At 37.6% G+C, this 26,708-nt stretch overlaps 1 protein-coding gene across 1 annotated transcript; it reads right to left on the bottom strand.

The window, feature by feature from the left end:
- Window positions 1-1,275: 1,275 nt before the first annotated feature.
- LOC127670584 (vomeronasal type-2 receptor 116-like) lies at window positions 1,276-25,698 on the bottom strand. The gene is made up of 4 exons (XM_052165081.1): window positions 25,102-25,698; window positions 23,704-23,928; window positions 10,491-10,614; window positions 1,276-2,180 (listed from the first exon to the last, which is right to left on the bottom strand). Exons 1-4 carry the CDS (start codon window positions 25,696-25,698, stop codon window positions 1,276-1,278), a joined length of 1,851 nt encoding a protein of 616 aa, XP_052021041.1.
- Between the last annotated feature and the right edge of the window lie 1,010 nt (window positions 25,699-26,708).

Below are 26,708 nucleotides of genomic sequence, written 5' to 3'. Positions count from 1 at the left end.
GTGGGGTCCTCTGGTAGTATCATGACTAGTTTTCTGAGGAACAGCCAGACTGATTTCCAGACTGGTTGTGCCATCTTGTAACCCCACCAACACTGAAGGAATGTTCCTCCTCCACATCCTCACCAGCATGTATTTTCTCCTGAATTTTTGTTCTTAGTCTTTCTGAATATGTATTGTGCTTTTAAACTACAACATAAGACATGACCCTTCTCTGAAATGTGGATGACATGACCTCTACAACTACACTGTAGAAAACTGATTTTCTCTTGTCCACAGATATGAAAAGAAAAATATTTGTTCAGGGATAGGACTTGGAGTCCATGTCCACTTGCACTACTAGGATAATTTATGGCTTGTACCTGTGCATATATTATTCATGCTTCCAAAATCTATGTGTTCGTACAATCATCAGTTCCTTTGCTTCTGGATAGCAATGCCTCTGTGAAGTAACCCATTACCTCTGTCTCTTGCAATCAATCATTCCACCTCCTTTTCACATCCATCACTTAGGCTTCACTGGTGTGTTGATCTAGAAATTTTGGTGCTAAAACAATATCCCAGGTCTTAACATTTACTTATGTTACCAAATATGGAAAGTCAGACTGATACTCAAATCATTCTGGTAATAGGAACCTAGAAGTGATCACCCATTAAATGCAACTTTTCACTCTTGAGTGTTTTCACATTGTTCTGTTTAAAAACAATCCAGAAGGCCTTCTGAGCATTCAGCTTCCAATGTGTTAGTGACACAGTTCTCTGACACACTGCAACCAATCCTCCACAGCAAAGCTCTAGCACTATTCTGTTTGACCAAGAGGAAGCTGTTTTGTTGTCTCAAGTTCTAAGAGCTAACTTGGCAAAGAGACACTATTTCCACTTTGTGTAATGGCCATTGACTTACAGTACAGGGGAGCAAGCTCAGCTGAATCTGCCTCCTACCCAGCTGAGGATCTCCTCATCCAGGAGATTGAATGCTTTCTCTAGAAAGCAAATATCTTGAGGGTCAATGAATTACAGAGCTTGTGGTGAGGATATGTTTTCTGGAAATAGAAGCTATAACATATATTCTCACCCACATGTCTCCAAAATGTGAGCTAAACAAGAAAGACATAAAAGAACATGCTAAACTGGATGAAGAAAATATCAAAAGGCCTCAACCCTACAAAAAGTGCAACAGGCAAGTGATTAAATCTGAAAATGGATAAGGTGCTTATTCCCAGAAAAATGAATACAGATATTTTAAGTATAATCTAAAAATGTAATACTATGCAAGTTTTAATAAAGTAATTTATTCCTATAATTTTGAAGACAGTTTGAATCGGGCCTTATCAAAATAACATAACACTTTGGAACAAAAATGCAGACTAAAAGCCCTGCACTGGAAGCCAAAATGGAGAAGACCTCCACAGCCACCATGTCCTTCCCTTTGGTGCTGTGGTAGACAGGAAGGAGGGTAACCCACACACTGCAGAACACCAGCATGCTGAAGGTTAGAAATTTGGCTTCATTGAATTTATCAGGCAGATTCCGGGCTAAGAAAGCCACAGTGAAGCTACCCACAGCCAAGGATCCCAAATATCCAAGAACAAAGTGGAATGCAATGACTGAGCCTTTGTTGCACACAATGGTGATCTGCCCATGTTCAGATTGTGTATCTGTATCAATAAAAGGAGGTGATACTGCTAGCCAAATTCCACAGAGAACAAGTTGGAGCAGGGTACAGAGGGGAATGACAAAGTTAGGTGCCCCTGATATCAACATTGATCTCATTCTTCTTCTTGGAGTAGTAATCTTGAAAGCCAGAACCACAGTAATTGTCTTGGCCAAGACACTAGATAAAGCCACTGTGAAAAAGATACTAAATGTGGTCTGCTGCAGGATGCAGGTACCCATGTTCGGATGCCCAATAAAAAGCAAAGCACAGAGGAAACAGAGTGTGATGGAGATTAGTAGGATGTAACTGAGATTGCGGTTGTTGGCCTTCACAATGGGAGTGTCACTGTATCTCACAAAAGTACCAAATACAAGACTTGTGAGTACAGAGAAACACAGGGACATGCAAGCAAGAGACATTCCCAGTGGGTCTTCATAGGCCAGATAGGAGAGATGCCTTTTCAGGCAGTGTGTGTGTTCTGTGTTGGCATACTCATCAGGTAGACAGCTCACACACTGTTCCAGATCTGCTGGAGAACATTAACAAGAAACCTTAATAAATTTCCTCATTATACACTTGATCATGTAGTATCTGTATTAATCAGAGGATATCACAATAAACATTTTGTTGTTCAGCAACAATTCTTTTGTTTGATGTTGTAGGAAGCGGTAATATCATGCTGCTCTGGAACAGTACATCCCTGGTAGTGTAACATACCACTTTCAAGATAAAGAGAGAAGACACTTACTTATAAGCATTATCTCTGATATTGATAAAAGCTTTTAAAAATCATAATGTAAAAGATCTCAAATCGGTGAATCTCTAGGACATTAAATGTTTAAGTATATAATTTGCTTTCTGATTTTGATTTTAAAAGTTTTGAAACTGATAAATAATAAGTACTTACGAAAATAGAATAACTTCATTTTATTATGAATTTCATCGTTATTATTATGACAAAAACTGTAAGTAACCAAAAAGGGGTTGCATGTGGTTGTTTGGATGAAAATGGCACACATAGTGTCAGATTTGTCTGCTTAGCCACTATTGAGTTCCACATTTTGAAAGGACTAGAAGCTATGGCTGAGTTGAAGAAAGTGGGCCAATAAGGGTAGGCTCCAAGATTTTCAAACCTCTAACAATCCAATGTTTTTGTTTGTTTATTTTGTTTTGTTTTGTTTTGTTTTTTGTAATCCTACTGCCTGAAGGTGCAGTATTATACTCTGTCACTTCTCTAGAAACATGCCTTCTCTAGAAACATCAGCAGACTCAACTCCCCAATAAAAAGAGATAGGCTGACAGGCTGGATACGTAGAAATACACCATTCTGTTTCATAAAACAAACATACCTCAAAAACAAAGACTTAAAAGATGGTGATGCTGAGTTCTATATTTTAAAATAAATTTCATTAGTTTAGTTTGGAAAAAAAACTAAAAAGGTAGTAAATCGTAAATAGATGGCTCAGCAGTTAAGAGCATTCTTTGACAGCTCTTTCAGAGGACCAGGGTTCAAGTCCCTGAACCCATGGGGGAGTTCACAGATGTCTTCAACTTCTATTCCAGGGGATCTGATATACTTACACAGAATGCATGCAAGCAAACAGCAATGAACATGAAATAAAAAATAATATATTTTTAATTGAAAAAAATAAAAAATAAAAATAAATTAAATAAATAAATAAAGTTTGAAGAAATCAGAAATTCATGACACATGTGTAAACATAATAAAAAACAGTATACAGTGAGACAACAGGCAACATCAAATTAAATGGAGAGAACATTGAAGCAATCACATTAAAATCAGGGGCAAGAAAAAGATGCTCATTCTATCTATATCTTCTAAATACACTATGAAATTATTGCTAGAACAATTAGACAACAAAGGGAGATCAGTGTGATAAAAATTAGAAAGGAAGAAGTCAAGGTATTACTATTTGCAGAAATGATCATATACATAAGTGATCCCCAATATTCTACTAGAGAATTTCTAAAGCTAATAAACAACTTCAGCAAAATGGCGTGATATAAAATTACACTAAAACAAGTCAATAGCCACCCTTTGTAGAAATGCATAATTGCTGAGAAAGAAATTAGAGAAACAAAAACAGTCACAATATCTACAAATATTATAAGATATCATGGTGTAAGTACAACTAAGCAAGTGAGAGATATGTATGTCATGAACTTAGTCCCTGACAAAGGGCATAGAAGAACTCAGAAGACAGAAAGATCCCCAGTGTTGACAGAACAATAGGATTAACAGTGAAAATAACCATGTGACCAAAAGCAATCGGCAGGTTCAATGCAATTCCTATCAAATCTGCAATGCAATTCTTCAAGGGCATGTAAAGAGCAATTCTCAACTTCATATGGAAAACAAATTGCAGGATAATAACAATAATTTTAGAAAATAAAAGAACTTCTGTGGTGATAACCATCCCTGACTTGCAACTGTACTACAGAGAAATAGTGATTAAGGCCACATGGTATTGATACAGAGACAGACAGGTCAATCAATAGCATAGAATCAAAGACCCAGAAATAAATCCCCACAGCAACATACACTTGATTGTTGACAAAGAATCCAAAACCATAAAGTGGAAAATGAGAGCATCTTCAAAAAGTAGTGATGGTCTACCTGGTGACTTGCATGTAGAAAGGTGGAAATCAATCCATATTTATCATCCTCCACAAAACTAAAGTCCAAATGTATCAATGACCAGAACATAAAACCAGATACATTGAATCTAATGGAAGAGAAAGTGAAGAAATAACCTTGACCATGTTATTGAAACAGGAGAAACTATCCTGAACAGAACACCAATGTCTCAGAGTCTAAATTCAACAATTCGAAAGTAGGAGTTCATAAAAAACCTGAAATGCTTTGGTAAGGGAAAGGACACCGTCAATGGGACAAAAAAAAAAAAATATCCTGCATATTGAGAAAAGATCTTCCCTGAACAAGGGTTATTATCCACAAAATACAAAGAACTAAAAAATTTAGACTCCAGAGGACCAAATAACCCCATTAAAAATGGGGTACAGAGCTAAATAGAATTCTCAAGATGGGCATCTTGAATGGCTGAGAAGCACTTACAGAAATGTTCAATATGCTGAGTGATCACAGAAATGCAGCTCAAAATAACCGTGAGATTTCACTTTACAGCAATCAGAATGACAAAGATAAAAAACTCAAGTGACAGCATATGTAGGCCCCAGATATGGAGAAAAGTGAACACTCCAGCAAGCCTGTACAACTGCTCTAGAAAACAATTTTATAGTTCTTCAAAAAGTTGGAAATAGTTCAACCTGAAGACACAACTATACCACTCCTAGACACATACCCAAAAAGATGCTCTACCAAAGATAGCACAGGGCCAGATGGTTTTAAGGCAGAATTCTAGCAGCTTTCAAAGAAGAACTGATATGAACACTCTCCAAAATATTCCACAAAATAGAAACAGAAGGAACACAAAACAACTCATTCTATGAAGTCACAATTTCACTGATACCAAAATCATATAAAGATTCAACAAAGAAAGAGAACTTCAGACCAATTTCACTTATGAATGCAAAAATACTCAAAAATTTCATGCCAACTGAATTCAAGAACACATTAAAATAATCATTCACTACAATCAAGTAGGCTTCATCCCAGGGATACAAGAATGGTTCAACATAACGAAATCCATCAATGTGATACACTGCATAAACAAACTCAATGAAAAAAACACATGGGCATAACATTAGATCCTAAAATATCATTTGGCAAAATTCAGCATCCCTTCATGTTAAAAGTCTTGGAAAGATCAGGAATTCAACACCAATATCAAAACATAGTAAAAGGAATATACAAAAGTTATCTCACTGTTGAGAATAGTCTTAGCTATCTTTGTTATTCCAGATTAATTTGAGAATTGCTCTTTCTAAATCTAAAAAACTGAGTTGGAATATTGATGGGGATTGCATTGAATCCTTATATAGCTTTTGGCAAGATGGCCACTTTTACTTTATTAATCCTGCTGATCCACGAGCATGGAAGTTTTTCCATTATCTGAGCTCTTCTTCAATTTCCTTCTTCAGAGACCTGAAGTTCTTGTCATACAGATCTTTCACTTCTTTGGCTAGACTCATACCGATATACTTTATATTGTTTGTGGCTATTATGAAAGGTGTTATTTCTCTAATTTCATTCTCAGCCTGCTTCTCCTTTGAGTATAAGAAGGCTACTGATTTGCTTGAGTTGATTTTACATCCAGCCACTTTGCTGAAGCTGTTTATCAGCTGTAGGATTTCTCTGGTGGAGTTTTTTGAGTCACTTAAGTATACTATCATATGAACTGCGAATAATGATAGTTTGATTCTTCCTTTCCAATTTGTATCCCTTTGACCTCATTATGTTGTCTAATTTCTCTAGCTAGAACTTCAAGTACTATATTGAAAAGATATGCAGAGAGGGGGCAGCCTTGTCTAGTCCCTGATTTTAGTGGGATTGCTTCAATCTTCTCTCCATTTAGTTTGATGTTGGCTACCTGTTTGCTGAATATTGATTTTACTATGTTTAGGTATGGGCCTTGAATTCCTGTTCTTTCCAAGACTTTATGCATGAAAGGATGCTGAATTTTGTCAAAAGATTTTTCAGCATCTAATGAAATGACATTGTGGTTTTTTTCTTTAGGTTTGTTTATGTAGATGATTACATTGATGCATTTCCATCTATCAAATCTTCCCTGCATCCCTGGGATGAAACCTACTTGATCATGGTGAATGATCGTTTTGATGTGTTCTTGGAATCAGATGGCAAGAATTTTATTGAGTATTTTTGCATCGATATTCATTCAAGAAATTGGTCTGAAGTTCTCTTTCTTTGTTGGTTATTTGTGTGGTTCTGGTATCAGGGTAATTGTGGCAACAGTTAAAAGAACTTCGGAGGAATCAATATCCCTGACCTCAAGCAGTACTATAGAGCAATAATGTTAAAAACTGCATGGTATTGGTGCAGTGACAGGCAGATAGACCAATGGAATAGAACTGAAGACACAGAAATGAACCCACACACCTATGGTCACTTGATCTTCAACGAAGGAGCTAAAACCATCTAGTGGGAAAAAAGATAGACTTTTCAACAAATGGTGCTGGTTCAACTGGAGGTCAGCATGCAGAAGAATGGAAATTGATCCATTCTTATCTCCTTGTACTAAGCACAATTCCTAGTGGATCAAGGACATCCACATAAAACCAGACACACTGAAACTAAAAGAAACTGGGGAAGACCCTTGAGGAGATGGGCACAGGGGAAAAGTTCCTGAACAGAACACCAATAACTTATGGTCTAAGATCAAGAATTGACAAATGGGACCTCATGAAATTACAAAGTTTCTGTAAGACAGGGAAGGGGAAAGGGGTGGATTAGGGAACATGGGAAGGGAAGAGGGCTTATAAAACTATCGGGGAGGGGGGATCCAGGAAAGGGAAAATCACTTAAAATGTAAATAAAGAATATACCAAATAAAAAAAGAACAAGCAAGATTTAAAAAAAAGAAAGAAAAGAAACTAATAGAAAAGAAACTGTGTAAGAACCTTGAGGACATGGGCACAGGGGAAAAGTTCCTGAACAGAACATCAATAGCTTATGCTCTAAGATCAAGAATTGACAAATGGAACCTCATAAAATTACAAAGTTTCTGTAAGGCAAAGGACACTGTCAAAAAGGACAAAATGGCAACCAACAAATTGGGAAAAGATCTTCACCAACCCTACATCTGACAGAGGGCTAATATCCAATATATACAAAGAACTCAAGAAGGGTACAGAGCTAAACAAAGAGTTTTCATCTGGAAAATTTCGAATGGCTGAGAAGCACCTTAAGAAGGAACTTATGGGGAGGGGGAACCAGGAAAGGGAAAATCATTTTGAATGCAAACAAAGAATATTGAAAATAAAAAGTAAAAAAAAAATGCAATGTTCAACATCATTAGTCATTAGGGAAATTAAAATCAAAACAACGTTGAGATTTCACCTCTCACCAGTCAGAATGGCTAAGATTAAAAACTCAGGGGACAGCAGGTGCTGGCGAGGATGTGGAGAAAGAGGAACACTCCTCCACTGCTGGTGGGATTGCAAGATGGTACAACCACTCTGGAAATCAGTCTGGCGGTTCCTCAGAAAACTGGGCATGACACTACCAGAGGATCCTGCTATATCACTCCTGTTCATATACCCAGAGGATTCCCCGGTATGCAATAAGGACACATGCTCCACTATGCTCATAGCAGCCTTATTTATAATAGCCAAAAGCTGTAAAGAACCCAGATGTCCCTCAATGGAGGAATGAATATAGAAAATGTGGTATACTTACACAATGGAATACTACTCAGCAATTAAAAACAATGAATTCATGAAGTTTTTAGGCAAATCGTTGGAACTGTAAAATATCATCCTAAGTGAGGTAACCCAATCACAAAAGAATACACATGGAATGCAATCACTGATAAGTGGACATTAATTAGCCCAGAAGCTCTGAATACTCAAGACACAATTAGCATATCAAATGATTCCCAAAAAGGAAGGAGAAAACCCTGGTCATGGAATGGCTTGATCCAGAATTGCAGGGGAATACCAGGAGAGAGAAATGGGAGGGAGTGATTGGGGAAATGGTGGAGGGAAGAGGGCTTATGGGAGTTATAGAGAGGGGGGTGGGGAACCAGGAAAGGGAAAGCATTTGGAATGTAAACAAAGAATATAGAAAAATTTTTTAAAAAGGAAGATACAGCAAACTAGTAGACAACATCAAACTAAATGGAGAGAAACTTGAAGCAATACCACTACAATCAGGGACTAGCTGCCCTCTCTCTTCATATCTATTCAATGTAGTGCTTGAGGTTCTAGCTAGAGCAATTGGGAAACAAAAAGAGGTCAAACAGATACAGATTGGAAAGGAAGAAGTCAAACTATTACTATTTGCAGATGATAGGATAATATGCTTAAGTGACCCCAAAAACTTTATCAGAGAAATCCTACAGCTGATAAGCAACTTCAGCAAAGTGACCAGATATAAAATTAGCTTAAGCAAATCAGTAGCCTGCCTATCCTCAAAGGATAAACAGGCTGAGAAAGAAACGACACCCTTCACAATAGCCACAAACAATATAAAGTATCTTGGTGTGACTCTAACCAAACAAGGAAAAAATCTGAATGCCAGGAACTTCAAGTCTCTGAAAAAATAAATCAAAGAAGACCTCAGAAGATGGAATAATATCCCATGCTCATGGATTGGCAAGATTAATAAAGTAAAAATGGCCATTGTGCCAAAAGCAATATAAAAATTTAATGCAATCCCCATCAAAATCCCAACTCAATTCTTCATAGAGTTAGAAAGACCAATTTGCAAATTCATCTGGAATAATAAAAAACCCAAGATAGCTAAAACTATTCTTAACAGTAAAAGAACTTCAGGGGAATCAGTATCTTAGACACTAAGCAGTACTACAGAGCAATAATATTAAAAACTGCATGGTATTGGTTCAGTGACAGGCAGGTAGATCAATAGAATAGAACTGAAGACCCAGAAATAAACCCGCACACCTACAGTCACTTGATCTTTGACAAAGAAGTTAAAACCATCCAGTGGAAAAGAGATAGTCTTTTCAACAAATGGTGCTGGTTCAACTGATGGTCAGCATATAGAAGAAAGCAAATCCATCCATTCTTATCTCCTTGTACTGAATTTATTCTTAATTAATGTATATACAGTGTATCTCTTGTCCTTTTGCTACTAATCTTAGAATATAGGGGACATATATAACAGTTTGAAGTGAGGCTAATAGTGCTGAATAGAGAAATAGAACGGGATGTAATCACCTTTCAACTAAAACATACTTAGGAGAATATTATGTATATGTGGTATGCATAAAAGTGTATCCATGATTGCATGATTGTACTTGTGAGTGATTTTTGCATGTCAAAATCAGAATACATACATTTTTGTATATTTTTGATATTATGAAGACAATCATCAAATCAGATGTATTACCTCACTTTCCACTATTTGAGGTAAAGTCTTCTATTGTTCTCAACTACATATTCCAAGCTATATGTCAAGCAACAAAATACATATTACAAATCTTTCCTCTGTCTCTCAGTAGGCCAAAGAATAACACTAACACATCTTTGTGTGAATTTTTGGGTTTTGCACTCTTACCCTAATTCTGTCATAGTAAGTACTTATTTTCTACAAGCAAGTTAAATACATTTCATTAAATAATAACAAGAGCTGGAGGCTCTGGCCTCTCTCAGGAACCAATGTGGTTTTCAGGATAACAAGACTGTGTACTGATCATGTTGTCAATTTAAATTGTACATAGGATCCTATGTATAGCAATAGTATGTACAAATGTTTCTGACAGAATAACAGCTAAAATATTCCCATTAAATATTCTGTGGACTGCCGGGCGGTGGTGGCGCACGCCTGTAATCCTAGCACTCTGGGAGGCAGAGGCAGGCGGATTTCTGAGTTCGAGGCCAGCCTGGTCGACAAAGTGAGTTCCAGGACAGCCAGGGCTATACAGAAAAAAACCCTGTCTCGAAAAAACCAAATCCAAATATATATATATATTCTGTAGAAAATATAAATTATGTAACCATAATAATATAAACAAAATATGTGTTTATGGAAGACAGCACATGTTCATTTCAGGCTTCAGAATATTTTTGATTTAAGTAAAACAGTTATATTGAAACACATGTCTTATGTCTCCAGTTTCCTTTCAGACTCATTTAAATTTCTATTTTGTAAAAGACAAGATATCAACAAATTCTTCTACACACTAACTCATACCTGTCTCATTGGAAACCTCATTCTCTGAGCACTGAACACAATCAAAGCAGCAGTCTGATGTCTGTTCCTGATGAAATCTTCTGAATCCAGGATTACAGATCACACTGCATGTAGAGGTGGGAACCTGATGTAAATAAAGTATGTAGAGATAACTGTGATGGCTTGAGATGTTTGTCCCTGGGAATGGCACTATTAGAAGGTGTGGCCTTGTGGGAGTAGGTGTGACATTGCTGGAGGAAGTGTGTCATTATGGGCATGGGGTTTAAGACCCTCATCCTAGCTCCCATGAACCAGTCTTCTCCTGTTTGCCTTCGGAACAAGATGTAAAACTCGTGGCTCTTCCTATGTCATGCCTGACTGGATGCTGCCATGCTTCCCCCTTGGTAATAATGGGCTGAACCTCTGAACCTGTAAGTCAACCCAACTTAAAGGTTTTTCTCATAAGAGGTGCCTTGGCCATGGTGCTGTCCACAGCATCAAAACCATAACTAAGACAGTAACAATTGTGTGATGATACTCTTCTATGTTCATGCATTATTTGCCAAATTAGGGTATCTGAGCATTTCATATAAACCTGCAATTAAATTAAAGGCCATAAAATATTTGGACGTATTTTCATATTCTAACTGTAAATGTTTGGATAAAGAGATTAAAATTTATTTCTTCTTAAATTTAAGTGATCCACACAAACTATGTAGTAGACAATTTTTGTTTTGAAAAGTTTAGAAATCAAAAAGGGAAAAAAAGAACATTTAGTGAATAAAATTGTGATGGAATAGTGAAGGCTTATTCAATGTATATGCTCATAGAAGGTGGCTAGAGACTCTTAGAGACATAATAAAATTAAAGTTACAATGAAAGGCTAAGATATACAAAAATGTTTCACTAAAAAAATTACATGGTGGCCCCATCTTCCTTCTGGTCCACACCTCTACTTGCAATCAGGATTGGCACCATTCTCCCCAGCCCACAGCTCTGCCTGTCTCTCAGGAGGTCTGCTCTCACAGGGAACAGCCAGGTGAGACACCCATACCCCAATCCTCTGCCTGCTAGGATCCCAGCAAACCCAGATCTCTTATGCCTGCTCCATCTTCTCAGAGCTCCATCTTTTTGCTGGCCCATACTTCTACCTGCAGTCTTGAACTAATACCTTGCTGCCTAGCCCAGAGCTCTGCCTGGGAGTCCTGCTCTCACGTAAGAAAACCAACTCCATCTTTTAGTCTACAGTGCTACCTGCAAACTAAGATCTACACTCACAACCAAGCCAACAGCTCTCCTTGTGTTTGGGTGGCGTGCTTCTACCCAAGACTATAAATCCCAGCAGGTAACTACTCCCAGTGGGACTACAGGGCCAGTCAACCCCAGTGACAACCAGATGACTGAAGGTAAGAGCAAGAATAAAATTAACACAAACCAGTGCATCAACAGAACCCAGATCTCCTTCCATAGCCAATTGCTTTTTATCCTAATAAATCAGAATCACAAAAAGATAACATTAAATAAAATATTAGGACGATTATAGAGGCTTTTAAAGGGCGGATAAATAAACCCCTTACAAAAATAAAGGGAAATGGAATCCAATCTGTGGAAGAAATGAATAAAACTGCTCAAGACCTAAAAACAGAAATGGAAGCAATAGGGACAGCAAGAATGGACACAACCCTGGAAATGCAAAACCTAGGGAAGAGAACAATAATCATAGGCCCCAGAGTCAACAACACAATATAAGACCTGGAAGAGAGAATCGCAGGTATAAACAATTCAATAGAAGAAAATGATGCATACGAACAAAACTCCAAAAGTAAAACATTCCTAACTCAAAATATCCAGGAACTCTGGGACACTATGAAAAGACCAAGCCTAAGAATAATAGGAATATAATAGGGTAAAAATTCCCAGTTCAAAGGCATATAAAATATTTTCAAAAATCATAAAAGAAAACACCCCTAAACTGAAAAAAGTGAAGGCTATAAACATACAAGAAACTTACAGAACACAAAATAGTTTGGACCGAAAAAGGAAACTCTTCAACCACATAATAACTAAAACATAAAATGTTCAGAATAAAGAGGGTATATTAAAAATAGCAAGGAAAAAGGAAATGTAACATATGAAGGTAAAACTATTAGAATTACACCAGACTTCTCACCCGAGACTCTAAAAATCCTAAACAGATGTCTTGAAGACCCTAAGAGATCACAGATGTCTCAGACTACTATACCCTGTAAAACTTTCAATCACCATGGATGGAGAAATGAAGATATTATTTGACGAAACCAAATGTAAGCAATTATCACTCTAATAACTCAACTGAACAGAGAATGATAAAAAGAAAACACAAACACAAGAAAGTAATTACACCAAAGAAACCCAAAATATTAATCATTTTAAGGCAAAAAAAAAAAAGAGAAAGAAATCACATGCACCCATTACCACCATAAACATCAAAATAACAGGAACTAGCAATCATTGGTCATTAATATCTCTCAACATCAATGGAAGCAATTCACTAATAAAAAATAGGTTAACCTAGAAAACTGGAATACCCAAAACATAATCCACACATCGAATGAGATACAATAAGAAGGGAGGAGTGGCCCCTGGTTCTGGAAAGACTCAGTGAAACAGTATTCAGCAAAACCTGAACGGGGAAGTGGGAAGGGGTGGGAGGGAGGACAGGGGAAGAGAAGGGGGCTTACGGGACTATCTGGGAGTGGGGGGGCTAGAAAAGGGGAAATCATTTGAAATGTAAATAAATTATATCGAATAAAAAAAAAGAAAAAAATAGGTTAAACAGAATAGATATGTAAACAGTATACACCATAGTGCTGTATACAAGAAACATACTTAGGAACAAAGAAAAATTCTAACAAAGGACTCCTAAACCTGATAAACAACTTCAGCAAAGTGGCTGGATATAAAATTAACTCAAACAAATCAGTAACCTTCCTTTACTCAAAGGATGAACAGACTGAGAAAGAAATTAGGGAAATGATACCCTTCTCAATAGCCACAAACAATATAAAGTATCTTGGTGTGACTCTAACCAAACAAGTGAAAGATCTGTATTACAGGAACTTCAACTCTTTGAAGAAAAAAATTGAAGAAGACATCAGAAGATGGAAAAATCTTCCATGCTCTTGAATTGGCAGGATTAATATAGTAATGATGATAAGCGTGTACTAAAAGGAGCATGCAATGCCTATCTCCAGAAGGGCCCTGCCAGAGCCTTACACATACAGAGGCTACCTGTATATAACTAGCAACCAACTATTGAACTGAGCTTGGGGTTCCCAACGGAGGATCTGGAGGGAGGTCCGGAGGAGCTGAAGGGGTATATAGCCCCATGGAAAGAACAATGACTTCAGACACCCAGACATCCCAAGACTCCCAGGGATTGAAGCATCAACCAAGGGGCACAGATAGTTCCAGCCAAAAATGTGTCAGAGGAATGCCTTCGTGAGCATTAATGGGAGTGGTCTTTGGTAAGGTAAAGGCTCAATAGAGGCCCCAGTAAAGGGAAACTGATGGGGGGATTTGGGGGAGGAGAGAGTGTGTCAGGTAGAGGGACATATAATGTAGTCAGGGGGTGGGAGGAGGAGTAGGGAATCAGTGGGGAGGGGAGCTTTTGGGAGGGTGGAAATTGGGAAAGGTTTTAAAATTGGCAATGTAAATGAATATACTCAATTAAAAAATTCTCAAATTCATTTGGAATAACAAAAAACCCACGATAGCTAAAAGTATTCTCAACAACAAAAGAAATTCTGGGGGAATCAGTATCCCTGACCTCAAACAATATTACTGAGCAATAGTGTTAAAAAACTGCATGGTATTTGTACAGTGATAGGCAGGCAGATCAATGGAACAGGATTGAAGATCCAGAAATGAACCCACACACCTATGGCCACTTGATCCTCAAAAAGGGGCTGAAAACATCCAATGGAAAAAAGATAGCCTTTTCAACAAATGGTGCTGGTTCAACTGGAGGTCAGCATGCAGAAGAATGTGAATTTATCCATCCTTGTCTCCTTGTACTAAGTTCAACTCCAAATGGATCAAGGACCTACATATAAAGCCAAACACTCTGAAGCTAATAGAAAAGAAAAAGAAACCCTTGAGGACATCGGTACAGGGGGAAAGTTCCTGAACAGAACACCAATAGCTTATGCTCTGATCAAGAATTGACAAATGGGACCTCATAAAATTACAAAGATTCTGTAAAGCAAAGGACACCATCAAAAGGACAAATCGGCAACCAACAAATTGGGAAAAGATCTTCACCAACCCTACATCATATACAGGGCTAATATCCAATATATACAAAGAACTCAAGAAGTAAGACCCCAGAAAACCAGATAACGCTATTTAAAAATGGGGTACAGAGTTAAACAAAGAATTCTCACCTGAAGAACTTCAGATGGCGGAGAAACATCTTAAAAAATGCTCAACTTCACTAGTCATCAGGGAAATGAAAATCAAAACAACCCTGAGATTTCACCTTACACCAGTCAGAATGGCTAAGAGTAAAAACTCAGGAGACAGCAGATGTTGGCGAGGATGTGGAGAAAGAGGAACACTCCTCCACTGCTGGTGGGGTTGCAAATTAGCACAACCACTCTGGAAATCAGTCTGGCAGTCCCTCAGAAAACTGGGCATGTCACTTCTGAAAGATCCTGCTATACCACTCCTGGGCATATACCCAGAGGATTCCCCAGCATATAATAAAGACAAATGCTCCATTGTGTTCATAGCAGCCTTATTTATAATAGCCAGAAGCTGGAAAGAACCCAGATGCCCCTCAAAGGAGGAATGGATGCAAAAAAATGTGGTATATCTACACAATGTAGTACTATTCAGCCATTAGTACTACAACAATGAATTCACAAAATTTTTAGGCAAATGGTTTGATCTGGAAAATATCATCCTAAGTGAGGTAACCCAATCACAAAAGAATACACATGGAATGCAATCTCTGATAAGTGGATATTAATTAGCCCAGAAGCCCTGAATACCCAAGGCACAAATTGCATAACAAATGACTCCCATGAAGAAGTATGGAGAGGGACCTGATCCTGGAAAGGATTGATCTAGCATTGGAAGGGAATATAAGGACAGAGAAAAAGGAGGGAGGTGATTGGAGAAGGGATGGAGAGAAAAAGTTTTATGGGACATATGGGGAGGGAGGATCCGGGAAAGGGAAAATCATTTGGAATGTAAACAAAGAATATAGAAAATAAAAAAAAAGAAATGTTCAACATTCTTAATCATGAGGGAAATGCAAAATTTTCCTCAGAAAATTGGAAATAGATCTTCCTTAAGACCCAGCTATACCACTCTTGAGAATATACCCAAAAAAATTCCCCACCATGCCCCAGGGGTATGTGTTCCATGATGTCCACAGCAGCCTTATTTGTGGTAGCCAGAAGCTGGAAACAACCTAGAAGTCTCATGACAGAAGAATGGATACAGAAAATGTGGTTCATTTACACAATGAAATACTACTCAGCTATTAGGAACAAGGGCTTCCTGAATTTTGCAGGCAAATGGATGGAACTAGAAAATATCATCCTGAGTGAGGTAACTCAGACACAAAATACATGCATGGTTTGTATTCACTAATAAGTGGATATTTTCTTAGTCAAAAAGAAGAAGAAGAAGAAGAAAAGTACAGAATATTTAAGATACGATGCACAAAACTCAAAAAGGTCAACAAGCTGAAGTCCCACTGTGGAGGGAGAACAAAGCAACCATAAGTGAAGAGGGAGGGAGGGAGGGAGGGACATTGCAGCATAAGTGGACAGGGCAGGGGAGAGGGGGGAAGGGAACCTAATCTGACACTGAGGGAGGGAAAAGGACTGAAGTCCTGGGGCCCAGCAGAAAAATGGAAACAGGCAACCTCAGGAGATAGGAGGATGGGGAGACCTCCAGAATGCACCAGAGACCTGGGACGTGAGAGACTCACAGGACTAAAGGGGAGTTACCCAGATGAAATGCCTGACAGTAGGGAGAGGGAACTTACACAGCCTAGCTCCAGCAGAAAGACAGGGCTTCAAATGAGGGAGAGGGAGGTCTTCTCACAGTCATAACTCTGACCCATAATTGTTCGGGTCTGAAAGAATTACAGGGATGGAAATGGAGAGGAGCCTGAGGAAAAGAAGGTCCAGTGACAGGCTCAAAGGGGGATCCAGGGCATGGGGATGTCCTGAGGCTGACACTATTACTGAAGCTAAGAGCATTCACAAAAAGTGACCTAGCACGACAGCACTCAGGAAGTGCCAACAAGCCTCTGAAAGAGTCAGGAGCAAATATTTACACCCAACCAATAAACAGAAGCAGCTGACACCTGCTCTTCAATTAGGAAGGCTGAATGAACCTGAGAGTGACCCTGCAGGAGGACCAGCAATCTCAATTAATCTGGACCCCTAGGATCTCTGAAACACTGGACCACCAGACAGGCAGCATACACTAGCTGATATGAGGCCTCTAGGACACATATAATAGAGGACTGCCAGGTCTGTGTTCATTCTGAGATGAGGCACCTAACCTCCAAGAACCTGGAGACCCCAGGGAGTTTAGCGGTCAGGTGTGTGGTAAGGGGTAGGAACATCCATGTGGAGACAGGGGGAGGGGAAGAGGTGTGGAATGTGGAACAGTCGGAGGGTGGACAGGGTTTTGATGGGTGGGGAATAAAATATGGAGTGTATAAAAATGACTAATAAAAAGGGAAGGAGGGAAGGAAGGAAGGAGAGAGGGAAGAAGGGAGGGAAGCAAGGAAGGAGGGAAGGAGGGAAGGAAGGAAGGAAGCCCAGGGCCAGGTATGTTTACTGCAGAATTCTCCCAGACCTTCACAGAAGATCTAATATTAACACTCCTCAAACTAGTCCACAAAATTGAAAGAGAAGGATCACTACCTAATTTATTCTCTGAAGACATGGTTACTCTAATACATAAACCAAAGACCCAACAAAGAAAATGAACTTAAGAACAATTTTGCTTATAAATATTGATTTGAAAATATTCAATAAAATTCTTTCAAAGAGAATCCAAAAACACATCAAAACAATCATCCATCATGATCAACTATGTTTCATCCCAGGCATGCACTGATGGTTCAATATACAGAAATCCATCAATGTAATCCACTAGATAAAATCAAAGAAAAAAATCACAGGATCATGTCATTAGATGCTGAAAAGGTCTTTGACAAAAACCAACACCCCATCATATTAAAAGTCTTGGAGAAATCAGGAATTCAAGGCACACATCTAAACATAATAAAAATCAGTACACACCAAACGAATAGGCAACATCAACATAAATGGAGAGAATATTTAAGCAATCTCACTAAAATCAGGAACAAGACATGGCTGCCAACTCTCTCCCTATTTATTCAATATAGTACTCAAAGTTCTAGCTAGAGCACTTAGACAACAAAAGGAGGTTAAGGGGATAAAAATTGGAGAGGAAAAAGTGAAGGTATTACTATTTGTATTATGTGATACATATGTGTGATATGGCAAAATACATAAGCAATGCCCAAAATTCCACCAGAGAAATTCTACAGCTCATAAACAACTTCAAAAAATGGCAGGACATAAAACTTACTCAAACAAATGACTAGACCTCCTTTACATAAATGATAAACAGACTGAGAAAGAAAGTATGGAAATGATATCCTTCACAGTAGCCACAAATAATATAAAATATGTTGGTGTAACTCTAACCAAGCAAGTGAAAGAACTATATGACAAGAATTTCAAGTGTCTCAAGGAAGAAATCAAAAAAGACCTCAGAAAATGGAAAGATTGCCCATGTTCATGGATCAGCAGGATCGTATGCTAAAATACCTTCTTACTAAAACAAATCTACAGATTCAATATAATCCCCATCAAAATCCTAACTCAATTATTCACAGAGATAGAAACAGTTGTCAATTTCATACAGAATAACAAAAAAAAAAACCAGGACAGTGAAAATAATTCTCAACAATAAAAGAACATCTGAGGGAATCACCATCCTTGACCTAAAGCTGTAATACAGAACTATGGTGATAAAGACCACATGGATTTGGTGGAGACAGACATGTGGATCGATGGAATAGAATCAAAGACCAAGAAATAAACTCAGACACCTGTTGATACTTGATCTTTGACAAAGGAGCCAAACCATACAGTGGGGAAAGGAAGCATCTTCAAAGAATGGCGCTGCTGGACTAAGTGGTGGTCTGCAAGTAAAAGAAAGCAAATTGAGCTATAATTATTTCCTTGTACAAAGGACAAGTTCCAGTAGAACAAGGACATGAACATAAAACCAGATACACTGAATCTAACAGAACAGATAGTGGGAACAGGCAAGCACACTGGCACAAAGGAACTTTTCCTGAACAGAACACCAATGGCTCAGGCCTAAGATCAACAATTCTCTAATGGGACCTCATGAAATAGAAAAGCTTCTGTAAAGCGAATGACACTGTCAGTAGGAGAAAATGTTAGCCTGTTATGAAAAGCTCTTCCCTAATTCTACATCAGACAGAGGGATAATGTATAAAGAACTAGAAAAGTTAGACACCAACAAACAAATACCCCGATTAAAAATGGGGTACAGAGTTAAACAGAATTCTCAACTGAGAATCTCTAATGACCAAGAAGCACATGAAAATGTGCTCAACATCCTTAATTATTAGGGAAATGGAAATCAAAACGAAGATTCTCCCTTGCAACAATCAGAATGACTAAGACCGAAAACTCAGATGACAACAGATGCTGGCAAAGATGTGAAGGAGAAAAACTCATTCCTTGCTACTGAGATTGCAAATTAATGCAACTGATATTGAAGTTAACCTCAAGGTACCCCAAAAAATTAAAAATAGTTCTACCTTAAGATTCAGCTATACCACTCCTAGGCATATACCCAAAAGATGCTTCACCATGTCACAAGAACACATGCTACACTATGTTGGTAGCATCCTTATTTATAATTACTAGAAGCTGGAAACAACCCAGATTTCCCTCAACCAAAGAGTTGATACAGAAAATGTGGTATATTTACACAATGGAATATTACTCAGCTATTAAAAATGAGGACTTCACAAATTTTGCAGGCAAATGAATGGAACTAGAAAATATCATCCTGAGTGAGGTAACCTAGACCCAAAAGGACATACATGGTATTTACTCACTGATGAGTGCATATTAGCCAAAATGTTCCAGGATTCAATTCACAGACCATATGAAGCTTAACAAGAAGGAAGGCTCAAGTGTGGATGCCTCAGTTCAACTTAGAAGGGGGAGCAAAATAATCATGGGAAGCAGAGGGATGAGGGATCTGGGTGGGAGGGGAATAGGCAGAGGTGAAATTGAGGACAGGGTCAGGTATACAGGGAGACAGGAGAGAAGTGCACAGGGCCAGGAGACTGCATAGAACTGTACAGGAGTGTGGGATGGGAGATGCGGTAAGCACTAGAAAGTCCCAGCCACCAGGGATGTGAGAGTATCCCAGGACACAGTGGAGATGACATTAGCCCAAATTCCCAACAGTGGGAAGATGGAACCTGCAGATACCACATCCAGTGCATTGACAAGGCCCAGAATTGAGGAATTGGGCCACCACCAGCTCAAAATTTTTAATTCAGAACTGTTCCTGTCTAAAGGAAATGAAGGGACAAAAAATGAAAAAAAAATGACTGAATGAAAGGCCATCCAGGAACCAGCCCAAGTGAGATCCATTACATGGGCAGGCACCAAACCCCAACACTACTGCTGATGCCATGATGTGCTTGCAGACAGGAGCTGGGCATGGCTGTTCTCTGGAAGGGTCGACCAGCACCTGATTAAGACAGATGTAGAAACTTACAGCCAACCATTGTACTGAGCCAATGGAAGAGTTAGGGTAACGACTAATGGAGTAGAATGGGATTATAACCTCATAGGAAGAGGTTCATAGGAAGAACATTAGTATCACTGGACACCTCAGAACTCTCAGGTACTAAGCCATTAATGAAAGAGTATATGTGGACTGGTCTATGACCCCACTACATATACAGCAGAAGACTGCCTTGTCTGTCCTCAGTGGGAGGGGATGCACTTGGTCCTATGGAGGCGTGAGGCCCCAGAAAAAAGGGATGCTAGAGGGATAGGTGGGAGTTGGTGGGGGAACACTCACTTAGAGGTGAACAGGAAGCAGTGTGGAGTTGGGTGCTTATGGAGGAGGGACTGGGAAGGGGACAACATTTGAAATCTAAATCAATAAAATAATAAAAAATAAAGAAAACATCAAAACAATTTTGTGTATGATATGTTTGCATGTTATATACTTGCAATATTAATATTTTGAAACTATATATTTTTGCAATTTTTAATGTATTATTTATTTTCAAATGATCACCTTTCCTGGTTTTCCTTCCAAAATGCCCCTATCCCATTCCCTCTCCGCCAATTCTATGAGGGTGCTCACCAACCCACCTCACTGATATAGCATTCTCCTAAACTGGGGCATCAAGCCTTCACAAGACCAAGGGTCTCCCCTCCCACTGATGCCACATAAGGCCATCCTCTGCTACATATGCAGCTGGAGCTATGGGTTCCTCCATGTGTATGTACCCTTTGGTTGGTGATTTAGTCCCTGGGAGCTCTCAGGGGTCTGATTGGTTGATATTGTTGTTCTTCCTATGGGGTTGCAAACTCCTTCAGCTCCCTCATTCCTTCCCCTATCTCTTCCATTGGGGTTCCCATGCTAATTCTGATAGTTGGCTACAAGCCAACAACTGGAACAAAGGCTGACTCTAATGCTGCTGCCTATCTGTAGAATTAATTTCCAACAGAGCTGCCATGTCTGGCCTTAGTGGAAAAGAATGCACATAATTGTGCAGAAACTGGACACACCAGAGTGTGGGGGGTACCCAAGGGGTGCCCACCCTCTCAGAGAAGAAGGGAATGGAGAATGGAATGACAAACACTACTGTGAGGTGGGGACCAGGTGGGAGGTCAGAGATTGCCATGCAAAAATGTAAAATACAGACAGATATATAATTACAGATAATCTTGCTTAACAAGAAGAGCAATAGAGTGTGTACAAGAAAAGAGAAACTCAAATCATATGTAGAATATATTAGATTGCTATGGACCATAGAACCATGTAAGGATAGCTGGGAATGTAAAAATAGTTACCCATATATCCATCAGTGTGAAAATAGTTTAGGGTTATGTGGTTTGATGGCATCTTTTCTAGAGCTACAAACTGATAAGAAAAATAACTCTATGCATAGGAGTATATTTTTCATTTAAGAGACTTTATTCCTTAAATCGATCCTAGTTATTGAAAACTTAGCAACTAGTTCGAAAATTTCCTGTCAGTACTGTAGTCAGAGTTCTCTAGAGAAACAGAACTGAATATATTTGTTGTAATATATTAGATTATAATCATATGTATTATATTATTAATTGTATAAGACATAGCTAATTTATATCAGAGTAGTATAAATAATGTATATATTATATATAGTTGCATAGTATATAAATATTTATAGTATGTTGTGAAATATATTTACATTATATAAATATATAATATGCTGTGTATTATAATATATTGTTAAATACAATTTTATTCATATATATATATATATATATATATATATATATGTCCAAGGTTCATTTACTGTGCTGCTCCTGTATGATATTGATGCAGCCCATCTATTGCAGTTAGTTACCACGCTGAAACACAACCATTAGTTAAACCCAATGTTCAGAAACCTATAATAGACATTTGTCCATTCTTCTTCATCTATTTATTTACACAATCCAAACAAAAATAATACAAACATAAATATACTGCTCTCCCATAAATGTGTCAGTAATATTGCTAATAAAGACATTTCAAAATTACAAAGCCATAATTTTATCATACTTTAAAAAACATTATTGGCAATTACTTCATAATATCAAATAACCAGCCCATGCTCTAGTTTCTCCAATCACCTCCAATGTATTTGCACAGCTGATTTGAGTCAGGGTCAGAGCCAAACCTGTACCTTATACTTCTAATATCTGTATGGACTCAAGGATACTTATTTTATACTTTGAGTTACAGAAATGCCTCTTTATTCTCTCCCTCCAAGTTTTCAAGCTTTGGCTGTTAAACATTTTCTTTTGTTTGTAGTTGGGTACTATTTAATTTTTACATAAACTCACTGTTATTTTACTAAATGTGTTTTACAAGTTTTACTTTCTGCCACCATACAGCACTCAAGATTCATTTTAAATATTGTGTGCGCTGGTCCTAAAATCAGTTCTTTCCCAAGCCAAGCTGGTTGATTCAAAATATTCCGGGCATGTTCATTGTCTCTGAGGTGCCATTGCTTCAAGGTCCCCACAGCTGATAAAGCAAGGAAGTGTTTGGGACACTAGAGAGATGGTTCAGTACTTAAGAGTACTTACTAGTCTTCCAGAGGACCTGAGTTAAGTTCCTCACATCTACATGGTGGCTCACAACCCTATGTAACTCCAGCTCCAGAGAACTTAACACCAGTGATTGCTACAGGAACAGGCACTCACATATATACACAGAGAAAGAAAGAAAGAAAGAAAGAAAGAAAGAAAGAAAGAAAGAAAGAAAGAAAGAAAGAAAGAAAGAAAGAAAGAAAGAAAGAAAGAACGAAAGAAAGAAAGAAAGGAAGAAAGAAAGAAAGAAAGAAGAAAGAAAGAAAGAAAGAAAGAGAGAGAAAGAGAGAGAGAGAGACAAAGAAACAAAGAAACAAAGAGAAAGAAACATATGTTAAAAAACAGAAATAAAATATATTGGTTTATACTCTGATAATGTAATTAACAATAAATATAAAGAGTTACATTGTTGGAAAAATAAAATAAAAAATTACACAATATTCATGATTCAGTTATAAAGATATATGCACAGAATCACAAAATTTCAGTCTGTAACTAGTTATAAATTTAAATAGGCTAAACATTTTATTATATTTTAATTTTTTATACATGTTTTTGCAGTCTGAGGTAAGTTGAAATTAAGTGTCCATGGAAGCCAGAGGCACTGGATCTCCAATATCTCCAATATCAGGACTTACAGCAGTTTGTGAACAATCAAACATGGGTGCTTGACTCTGAAACAAGACATGAAGTTGTTCTCTACCTCTAGCCCAAGACCCAATTCCAATTTTTTTTTTAAATAAACATGCAGAAAAGAATAAAAATTATAGTGTACACACCGGTGTTTCTCCCATGGCCCACTTCAAGTCTTCAGATATGTGCAGTTGTTGACTCTTTGGGAAATGGGGGAAGTAACCTCCTATTTTCACTTTTAGTCCAAAGCCTTGAGGGAAATTCCAAATGTTGAAAATCTCATATTCTGCACACAGGTTTTCTCTTAGATTCATGTTCACCATTTCTCCGACGGGATTAGTAAATACCCTCTTCTTCAGCAATGGAGCAATCTAAATGAGATACATCATTAGATGATTACATATGCCAACCCACTAAGGCAAAATGACATGTTGAATGTCCAATAATTCATAATATATTACAGGAATGCAACAGTATTGAAGGTGTGCTACCTAGTGAAATACAAGATATCTCATGGGTAAAAACATATTTATACTTCATTTGTATTTCATGGCAGAAATTGACAGAACAAATGCTTACCAACTATTGAGTAACATAATGACAGAGATGTGAACATTTATTACTTATATAAAAACAGCCAGATAGAAGCCATCAAATCGAAAAAGAGGGTGAGTTCTGGACGTTATTGAAAGGAAGACAGGTGCTTTTAAAATCATGTAAATACAGGACACATATAAAAAATAAATTTAATAAAAACAAAGTTTGTATAATTGTTTATTTTTTTTATTCAATGTATTCTTTATTTACACATCAAATGGCTTATCCTTTTCTGGGTCCCTACTTCCCTCAAGTCCTATAAGCCCTCTTCCCTCCCACTGTTCCTCCATCTACTCTTCCCACTTCCCTGTTCTGGCATTTCCCTATACTGTTGTATTGAGTCTTTCCAGAACCAGGAGCCACTCCTCTGTTCCTTTTGGAAAAAAAGCTACTTGTCACTGAAAGATTTTATGATAAAAAATCCAGCTATTATTTCAAATATTAAATTAATTTGGCAAAAAATTGAGAAATATTCTAACAAAAGTAACTAATCTTCCTATAAAAATGTTGTCATATGCTGAATGTTAATATTGTCCAGTTTATATGGCCACAAAAAAATATGTTAGGGAGTTTTAATTTACAGAAATTCCAGTAATGAGAGGAGTCTCTGACAAATTTATAGCATCATTTCTGGAGCCATTTAAAAATAACAAAGTATGATAGAAAGTAAGATACTTTACCTTCTGACAATCAGAGAATATTCCAATGGATTCTTCTGTTTCCTGAGACTCTACTTGTTGAAGAATGGCTTCATGGTAAGTGTGGGCCACAGCATACACAGCATTGTATAAATTGTAACCTTCTTCACTCAGGACCATATCAAAATTATGCTGGGATAACCATTCCAATGAAGTGTTGAAAGAATAATGATTCATTGAGCTATAGTTGGTATTGGAACCTGAACAATTAAAAGAATTCCACTTCTGTCTCATTTGAGAAATATCTACTGGATATTTAGAAGTATTCATTGTTTCCATAAAGTTTCTAAATTTAGAAATCTCAACATGATGCTGTGCAAAAGTGACAGTGCCATGGAAGGCATCAAGGGTGAAATCTCTTTTACGTATGATGACATCCCATTGTGAGGTGGTGACCCAGATTCTCTGTACACCTAAATATACCCATCTTCTGAAGCTGGCTTCTAGGGTAGACCCCATTTCACCATAAATGATAACAACCTTTGCTGAAGATGTCATGATTCGAGTATCATATATTCCAGCCCTGGTCATGTATGTCTGCATGCTATCAGGGATCACATTCACAAAGGCTAAACAGACTCCATTTCTATGCATCTCTTCTCTTAAATCCGAGAGAAACTGAGTTCCCTGGTCATTATCCAAAATGAGCAACCCTATCCAGTTCCATGTAAAATAAACCATTAAAGAAACCATGGCATGAGGTAAACATGTATCCTTGTGTGCTATCTGGTAGACATGGGGAAATCGGACATTGTCACTCAGGATAGGATGAAATGGTCCAAAGAAAATCTGAAGGATGAAGAACAGAGGAATCAATGTGAGTAATATGATTGGCTGGAAGTCCATTCTCAGCTATGAGTTGTGTTACTTACCTTCCAGAACTCTTACAAAGGACAATAAGTTTACCCTGTAAATGTTCTGTATTATACTTATTGACTTCTATAATACTTATGACAATCTGAATGTTCAGCAAAACTTTTGCTTATTTTTCCAGTTCATTCATTCTTGTGATATAAGGAAATGTTACTTTCCTGTCAATATCTGATTCCTTAATACTTTAGAATATAAAGATCACCACATCTAAACTCCTGCTGCCCCTTCATTCTCTGTGGGAACCTGAGATTGGCACAGACTAACTGTTAACTCTTCCTTTCCCAGAGAGCCTCACCTTTGGATAACTGGTAGCAATTTCCAGTTTTGAAGACATAGTCCATGATGGTCCTGTAAGTCCTATATCACATGAAGTCAATATACACTCATAATTTGGAAATTTTTGATTATTGTTTTGTGGTAAAATTAGTTCATCAATTATTTTCAATGTATCAAAACACATGCCAATAGGGAAGGTAAATATCAAAGGCATGTTGGGTAAAAGGTAGGAGTTCCTGTTAATCTCATCAGTAGCAAAAAGCAGTATGAGAATAAACTCATATTTCCATGATGGTATTCTAAAAGAAATCACAGTAGCATGTAAAATGTTGCCCAGATGAAATATTAAAATCAATTGAAGTAATATTTATAATATGTCCCCTATATATTTCTGTTTAAAATCTATCTATCCTAATATAAAGGTATAGAAGAAGAGATCTTTAAAGCTGAAATTATTTTCAGAATTCATCAAAATAGATCACTCTTATGAGATATTTTAACTTAGTGAAAATTCATAAAGTACTTGTTTGATCTCTGAATTCCATCCATGAACTAGAACACAACACAAGACAGTTTGCTATATATTTGTCTTTCAATTCTCATTTTAGAAAAACATAAAAAAGTGACTTGAACAACAGCTGTCTTTTTTCAGAGATTAGTTTGATCATATATTCAACAAACTGCAATATAAATCTCCATTCATATGA

The sequence above is a fragment of the Apodemus sylvaticus genome, chromosome 20, assembly GCF_947179515.1.
Source record: "Apodemus sylvaticus chromosome 20, mApoSyl1.1, whole genome shotgun sequence".
In the NCBI taxonomy this organism is placed as follows: Eukaryota; Metazoa; Chordata; class Mammalia; order Rodentia; family Muridae; genus Apodemus; species Apodemus sylvaticus.
The sequence above is the reverse complement of the archived record's forward strand: the minus strand, read 5'-3'. Positions and strand labels throughout refer to the sequence as shown.